At 42.0% G+C, this 8,947-nt stretch overlaps 1 protein-coding gene across 1 annotated transcript in view; it reads right to left on the bottom strand.

The window, feature by feature from the left end:
• Positions 1-8,947, bottom strand: part of LOC103261674 (protein prune homolog 2) — a 155,845-nt gene that overhangs the window by 17,229 nt on the left and 129,669 nt on the right. Inside the window, exon 6 of the mRNA XM_021712981.1 lies at positions 1,605-1,763. Coding sequence (XP_021568656.1) covers positions 1,605-1,763 — 159 coding nt within the window. The remainder of the gene's footprint in view (positions 1-1,604; positions 1,764-8,947) is intronic.

Genomic DNA, 8,947 nt, shown 5'->3' with positions numbered 1-8,947 from the left:
GCTCAGGCAATCCACTCACCTCAGTCTCCCAAAGGCGCGGGATTATAGGCTGAGCCACTGAGCCCGGCTCCTTAAATTTTTAAATATAAAATTAAACAGTGTTCATCTGTCTAAAAGAAGACTCTAAACAATAGAGACTTGTATACTACAAACCATGGAAAGTCCTAATTAATATACTACCAACCTTTTCTCCAATCCTATCAAATTCTTTGCGACTTACTCAAAATCCAGCTGCTTGATTTTTTTTTGTTTGTTTGTTTTGAGTTGGAGTCTCACTCTGTCGCTCAGACTAGAGTGCAGTGGCATGCTCACAGCCACCGCAGCCTTGACCTGCTGGGGCTCAGGCCATCTTTCTGCCTCAGCCTTCCAAGTAACTGGAACCACAGGTGTGCACTACCACGCCCAGCTAATATTTGATTTATTGTAGCGATGAGGGCTCACCAAGTTGCCCAGGCTGGTCTCGAACCCGCGGGCTCAGGCAATCCACTCACCTCAGCCTCCCAAAGGCGCGGGATTACGGGCTGAGCCACCGAGCCCGGCACTTTTGTCTACTTTAAGTGAACTAGTTTTCAAGTTGGCTTGAGAACAGGGTCTGCTGTTAAAACTGATTTGGCAATCCTGTTAGAGGATTAGGAGGCCTAAATCTTGTTGCTAGGAAGCCAGGGAGCAAAGATGAAATTTGGCTTTGAAATCAAATATAGAGCACAGCACTGAAAGAGCCACAGGCTGGTGACACCATGCGCAGAGGCGTCTGGGTCAGAGGAAGATGTGCACAATACACCCTACACCCATGGCGGGAGCAGGAGGTTCTTTCACAGGGGACTTGAGAGCACAGAGCCCGAGAGTGCCTACCATCGTGTGTCGGGAGAGCCAAGATGGAGCTCTTGAAGGGCAGAAAGGAGGATGTAGAAAAGAAAACACTTGGCCTCTGGCCACCCCTAAATACATAAGGTATCCAACCCATTAGTCAGAAAAAAAGAGTGATGAAAGCGTCATATACCTATGTGGCTCGTTTTATAATGAATCATGTATGTTCTCGTGTTAGTTCTTAAGTATCCCTGGTTTGGTATACCCAGTGGCTTATTTTGATTAATTTAGTCTAATTGGTTTTTTGTTTTTTTTTTCTGAGTCACAACTCACTGCAGCTTCACCCTCCTGGATTCAGGTGATCCTCTCGTCTCAGCTTCCTGAGTAGCTGGGACTACAGGGGCACACCACCCTGTCTGGCTAATTTTTTTGATTTTTGTAGAGAGGAGGTTTCATTATGTTGCCCAGTCTGGTTTCCAACTCCTGAGCTCAAGCAATCCTCTTGTCTCGGCCTCCCAAAGTGCAGGAATTACAGATGTGAGCCAACATGCTTGGCATTATGGAACTTTTTAAAAGTCATGGGTGAAGATGGAATTGGGCAGATTTGCCTGTTGCTGCCAGTAAGGCCCAATGTGCAAAATACTCCCAATATTTTCTAAAACTCCAACCTCCAGAACTCAATCTCTTGAGCCAATGGCTTACAAGTCACCGATCTGTTCCTGTCTTGCCCTGCGTGTTCTGAGAGCCAGCAAGCTAGGATGTGATGAAACCATGCTGGGGTCTGAGGAGGTGCTCACCTGACTGCACAGCTCTAGGTTCTCGGAGAACACCGCGATCTGTCGCCTTGGTTGCTGCTCCTCTGACAGGTAACTGGCGAACAGGATGAGGACATCAAAGCCAAACTTGTCTGTAAATGCTTTTAAATCACTGGTGATATTGCTGTGAAACAGACAATTCTGAAACAACAATAGGAAGTTCAATATTAATGTCAAACTGCCCAACTGGGGGGAGTTGTGCCACATTTGTCCAGTCTTGTGATGTACTGGGAGAGATATTTATTATTAAAAGTTAGTGAAAAACAATTTGCTTTGAGAAAGTTTGGAAGCTTTCAGATCATGGCTTAAAATATACTTTGCTTGTTTGTTTTCCCAAACCAAGTAAAGAAGAAGTTTTTGCCATTATTATTAAGAAGAGTTTAGACAAGGAACAGACATCTTAAACATTTTTTTCCTGAAATATTTACCCAAATACTTACTCTGCAAAGCATATTTTCCCTCTTATCACTTATAAGATCTATGCAGGAATGTCTGCTGACTATCATTACATCGCTAGAAAAATGGGAGGGAGTTATTGTTCTTTCCTAAAATTTTGTTTTCTAGTGATTACCAACTCAAAGCAGAAATTCCTAAGAGTGAACTTAGCTGAATATACTGAGTAATTTTTATTTCAGTGTAGAAATTCAGGAGTTTTTTTTTTTTTTTTTTTGAGTCAGAATCTCACTCTGTCACCCAGGCTGCAGTGCAGTGGCACAATCATGGCAACCACAGCCTCGACATCATGGGCTCAGACAGTCCTTCCACCTCAGCCTCTCAAGTAGCTGGGACTACAGGTGTGTGCCACCATACCCAGCTAATTATTAGCATCATTATTATTATCATTATTACTGATTTATTGTAGAGGTCTTGCTATGTTGCCCAGGCTGGCATGAGAGGTTTTTTTTTAGGAGATGTGATGTCAGATTTTCTTGCTCTATGTGGCAGTTATGGAAGGACGATTAATTGTAGAAAGGGCACCCATTACCTCAGAATCCATGGACTTGTGGCCCACATCATTTACAAAAAATGTGCTGGCCTCTTCAAGTTTTGTTAACTGCAACGTTTGCATGGTTGTTTCTCTCCCTTAAAGAAGTACAGTGAAGACGGCGTACTTGTCCCTAACATAACGACTGGCATATACTAGCTCAAGAAATATTTGCTGATAGCAGAAACATGGAACCAACGCAGATGCTCATCGAAAGTGGACTGAATTAAGAAAACATGGCACATATACATGATGGAATATCATGCAGCCATAAAGAAGAAGAAAATCATGGCCTTCACAGCAACATGAATGCAGCTGGAGACCATCATACTAAGTGAACTGTCACAGAAACAAAGAACCAAATACCGCGTGTTCTCACTCACAAGCAGGCCCTGGTCACTGGTCACACTGAGCACAAGGGTGGGATCAGCAGTGTTGGACATTGCTAGGGGAGGCAGGGGGGAAGGAGGGAAGGCGGGAACATGGCAACACACTGGATACCAGGTCCACTATTGGGGAGAGAGGACCCACTAGAAGCCCAAACCTCACCTGCATGAAACTTACTTATGTAGTAAATCCTCACTTGTACCCAACAACTCTAACATAAAAATTTAAATTAAAATTTAAAAAAAATGTTTGTTGAATGACTGGAGACACACACACACAAAATCAACCTGTGCTACATAATCCATAATCCCCTATCATAGCATACATATATGTCACAGCACACACATAGTCAATCAACTGACAGTCTATTGTGTTACTCAATGAAAAACACCATGATAGTCACTCAGGGTTTTAAGTAATTCTATTCATTTTCTGATTATAATAGTAATCAGAATTATGTCTACCACTGGGAAGACACTAACATGACAGAGAAATGTGTACAATAAAAAGTGGACGTGCCACACACAAGTCCTAAGATAGCCCTGTGAAGACCTGAACAGCACAGTGCAGGGGGTCGCAGCTTCTCTCACGCCCACATTTGTGGCTGTATGCGATAACTCTTGGACACTCATGGAATGGGTATTGTGGTTTAGACTATCTACCAGTCAATTCAAATATCTAACCTACATAGACTCTTTAATTCTCCTGAGTAGGATCTCAAGGTCTATGAGGAACCTGGGAGGGCACAAAAGACTCTTGGTGAGAAGGTGAGGAGGATTGATTGATCACCAGCTTCTGTGTTTCCAGGAGGTTTTGCCATCTGCTCTGAGGCAGTCTCTCTCACTAGGCATCTTATGAGGTCACCTTCCCTTTTTTGGCTATGAGAAATTGCACATGGGAATTCACAAATGTCTCAGAGTCTATTGTTGTTGCTGTTGTTTTTTTTTTTTTTTTTTTGAGTCGGAGTCTCACTCTGTCGCCCAGACTGGAGGGTAGAGGCTGCTCCCGGTCACCGCAGCCTCAACCTGCTGGGCTCCGGCAACCCTTCCGCCTCAGCCTTCCAAGTAGCTGGAACTATAGGCACGCACTACCACGCCCGGCTAATTTTTTGATTTATTGTAAAGATGAGGTCTCACCAAGTTGCCCAGACGGGTCTCGAACCTGTGGGCTCAAGCAATCCACTCACCTCAGCCTCCCAAGGCACGGGATTACAGGCTGAGCCACCGAGCCCGGCTCAGTCTATTGTTGATGAATACCAAGATCTCTTATACCGACTTGGTCATGATATGGATGATATTCAAATACAATAGCTTTTGGAAACATGCGTTCCCAAAAGTGTACTGTCAGCTTTCATGCTTTTTATTTATTTTCTAAATGGCATAATACCAATGTGTAAGTAGATATTTTTAAAGAATTAATTCACCCACAATAGAAGTGGCTATTTAGAATGATTTTTAAAATCGGGCCTCATGTTATACCCAATTGTGCTCAATAGATACAATTATTTCAAATTATCTTTGGAGACCAATCAAGAACTTCAGTGCTAGCAAGGAGACATGGCTCATGCTTGTAATCCCAGTAATTTGTGAGGCTGAGGCGGGAGAATTGCTTGAGTCCAGGAGTTCAAGACAAGCCTGGGCAACATAGTGAGACCTCATCTTTACAAAAAAATTAGCCAGGCACCTATAGTCCCAGCTACTTGAACCCAGAAGGTCGATGCTGTGGTTAACTGTGATTATGCCAGTGTACTCCAGAATAGGTGAGAGTGAGACTCTGACTCAAAACAAAAAAAAAAGAAAAAAGAAAGAACTTCAATGCTTTTGCCATTATGACTTGTAAAGAAGAGATCATCCCAAAGGAAAACAAGAATGGACAACAATGACCTACATCTTCAGTAACTGAAGTCTTTAGCACAATAAGCCCTTGAGTTTTCCTTTCCAAACGTTTTTTCATTGTGTGTATAAAACTTCCAAATTACATTTATAAATCCTTGAAAGAAAACACACATTTCTGAGAGATTTTTTTACATATAATAACAACTATTACTACATTTCTGGCTAGTCACTGAAACAAGGGGAGCAGGTTTTGAAATTAGGAATCAGTAAATCATCAATTACTCATAGCCATCCTTGTGAGACGTTTGCTATTCAAAAATGTTGGCTGATCCCCAACCCATCTGAATTCTTCTGTGTTGAATTGATGGCTCCAGGATCTCGCTGGACTCAAGTCCAGCAGTGCTGGCAACACCAGGCATCTTGTTAGAAATGCAGAATCTCAGGTTTCACCCTGGGTTTACTGAAGCAGAATCTGCACTTTCCACCAATCCCAGGGATTCGAATGGACACTGAAATCTGGAAAGCACCGCTCTAGGGAGGCTTTGGTTCATTGAGGGGCTCGTCCCCATGAGCCAGTCCTTTGGACTCTCGTTGCTGTCACAGAATTTTACTAACTCACGTCCTCAGCTCCTTATTCCTCATATTAGCCTCATCAAAAAAAGTCACTTGGGGGGTGTGTATTTCTGGGCTGATTTATTAGAGGTTCTCATTTCACAGGTCGGGAATTGGGGCCAAGAATCTGAATTTTCATCATGTCCTTTGTGTAACATTGTCTTAGTTTTCCTTTGGGCGACCCCAAATTTCACAGGATCGAATGAAGTATTGATAAAACTCTCACACACAAACTATTGGAATCACCTAGACATGTTAGAGAAACAAAATACATTTTACAATAACTCCCAAACAGATGGTTAACACTATCTACCCTAATAAAACTGTCCAAACCAGATTCGATCTTACTGGCCTTAGGATAATGTCAAGAGTTTCATGTCTAAAACAGAATTAAACAAGGGAATGAGTGAGAATCTTCAGGATTCTGGGAGGCAGAGTCTATTTGTTCTGCTTTTATGCCGTTGCTGTTTGCATAGGAGATAATTTATTATTGTCTTCTAGCTACGCAGGGAGTCCTGTGCTGCGATGGGTCTTATGTTGCTGACAAGCTAGGCTGGCCCTGAATAAACAGCACTTCATCATCGACACAACCCAACTGTAGATACAGGTTGGCATTTTATTCCCCCCATCTGCCTTCTACCTGATAAATTACTGTTTTAGTTACATGTATACAAATACTATTTGTTAGTCTGCTGAAATGTCTCCAAATTGAACACCCCTCACTTAAGCTAAAATTATGTAGATACATACAAATATATCTCCCACCCAATTTACTAAAGGTTTAGAAAATAAAGGGACCCTCCCTTTTTAATTTGCCACCCCTATCCTCTGTGTTCATGACTTCAGCCTATAATTGCTGCGTGAAATTTAGGAAGTTACTTTACTAATTATTGCAACTGGGAATTGACTGGCAAAATCTCAGGTAAGCCCACCACTTAGAAAGAATGGCAATTGCTCCTTGTCACAGCCCTTTGTTACCTGTGGTTCCACAGACTCAATCACTAAACTTTTCTGGAGGTCGTGATTCTTTTCGCCTGAGTAATTGCTAGTTTTGGAATGAATGAGACAGCTTGAAAACGTGGAGAAAATAAGGCTTTGTCATTTCCCAGCCAAAAGCTAGGGGCTCTCAAATAAGCTGACGATCAGGATGACTCAGGGTAGGAAAACAGAAATAATATGGTTCCACTTGAACTAATATAAAAACTAAGACAGTGATAGTGATAATGTCTAATAGATTTACTACATTCGCCATTGAGAGTGCACAGGCAGATGCAGTGGAAAAGTTCACTCTCACAAAATTCTATTTTACTTATTCAGTTGCTCTGAAAAATTTAGCCTTTATACTACTTGTTGGTAGTTTCAGGGCATAATAAGAAACAAAAGTGATCTAAATAGTGTCTTGTGAATATATAAGTACTTAAATGTGGATATTCCTTGATATTTAAGAAAACCCACTCTGCTTATGTCATTCACACATGCTCACCTTCTGTCTTTTCAGTCCCTCCTGCCTGGTACCTGGACCCATCATTCCGCTGATACTCTCTTCTCAAAAGTACCAGTCACTTTCATATTGCCATATCAAAAAAATTACTTTCCTGTTCTTACCCTTTTGACTTCTCTGACATATTCAACAAGGTCGATCCTCCCTCTTTTTTCTTTTTCTTTTTTTGACTTGTAGTCTCACTCCGTCTCCCAGGCTGGAGTGCAGTGGCACGCTCATGGTCACCCCAGCATCAACCTGCTGAGCTCCGGTGATCCTTCCACCTCAGTCTTCCAAGTAGCTGGAACTATAGGCGCACACTACTATGCTCAGCTAATTTTTTATTTTTATTATAGAGATGAGGTCTTGCCAAGTTGCTCAGGCTGTTCTCGAACTGTGAGCTCAAGCAATCCACTCACCTCAGCCTCCCAAAGTGCTGGGATTACAGACTGAGCCACTGTGTCCAGCCCTCCCTCTTTTTTCAAACTCTTAACTCCTTCATTTTCCTGACTTCACATTTCTTGTTTTTCTCCTAGCTCATTGGCTATGCTTCAGTCACCTTTGCTGGTGACTCTTTTCACGAAAACTCTAAACGTCCATCGCTCAACTTTGTTTCTTGAACCTTTTCTTTCTCTACATATTGTCCTTGGTGAGCTTATCCCATCACGTGGCTTGAACATAGCTTGTGATGATCAAATCTACATCTACATGAGATTTCCATATAGATGTCTAATAAGCTTCTCAATTAAAATATGGCACACTTCCTCCCCAGTTGCCTCCACCCGGTTACGCAAGCCCAACATCCAGGAATAATAATAATTCTTCCTCCTCCTTTTCTCCTTCTTCTTCCCCTTTCCCCTCCTCTCCTTCTCCTTCTTTTTCTTCTTCCAAACAAACGCATTTTTCTGTCCACTCTCATCTTTATTTTGTACCCACCACCTCCACCTGTGCACGTTATACTCATTCCTTCCCCTCTTCCTGCCCTACCCCTTCTGAGTCTCTGATGTCCATTATGTCCTTCCCTATGCCTTTGCAGATCTTTAGTTTAATTCCCACTTTTAAGTGAGAACATGTGGTGCTTGGTTTTCTATTCCTGTGTTAGTTTACTTGGGTGATGTTCTTCAACTAGGAATTATTCTCAATTCCTTTTTTTCCCTCACTCCTCACACAATCCATTAACAAATCTTATTTGCATTTTCTTTAAAACATATCTCTGGCTGGATGCAGTGGTTCACGCCTGTAAACCCAGCATTTTGGGAAGCAGAGGGGAGAGGATTGCCTGAGTCCAGGGATTCAAGATCAGCCTTGGGCAACTTGGTGAGACCTCATCTCTACAATAAATCAAATGATTAGCCAGGCATGGTGGTGCACGCTTGTAGTTCCAGCTACTTGGGAAGCTGAGACAGAAGGATTGTCTGAACCCAACAGACTGAGGATGCTGTAGCCTTGAGCATGCCACCGCACTCCAGCCTGAGCAACAGGGTGAGACTCTAACTCAAAACAAAACAAAACAAAATCTCGAGTTCAGTAACTTCGCAAATTCCTCTCCATCTTCATTGCTGTCCTAGCTGCAGCCACTGTCATCTCTTGCCTGACTTTTGGTGACAGCATCACAGCTAATCTCCCAGCAGCTGTTCTTGTCTCCCTATGACCAATTCTCCACACAGCGTTGAGGGAGTTTTTACAAATGTAAACTGAATTATGCTCTCTTGCTTAAAACCCCCTCAAAGTGTTCCAATGCAATTATTGTTATTTATCTGTTTTTAAACTGGGAGAAGGAAAAGTTTAATGTCCTCAAGAGTAAGTTTGTATAAATCTATGAGAAAAAGCAGACAAAATCAATAGAGAAAACAGTAGGAAAACGTAAAACACAATTCACAATTGGACTGCAAATGACTACCAATAAGTATCTCTGAACTCATTAATCAAAGAGATCCTTTGATAATAAAATTGTTCATTTTTTCTTATTACTGGTAAATATTTCCAGTTGGGCACTCCCATACACTTTTTTTTTTTTTTTTTTTTT

Source organism: Carlito syrichta, unplaced genomic scaffold (assembly GCF_000164805.1).
Source record: "Carlito syrichta isolate Samal-C Ts95f unplaced genomic scaffold, Tarsius_syrichta-2.0.1 Scaffold303981, whole genome shotgun sequence".
NCBI classification, from domain to species: domain Eukaryota; kingdom Metazoa; phylum Chordata; class Mammalia; order Primates; family Tarsiidae; genus Carlito; species Carlito syrichta.
The sequence above is the reverse complement of the archived record's forward strand: the minus strand, read 5'-3'. Positions and strand labels throughout refer to the sequence as shown.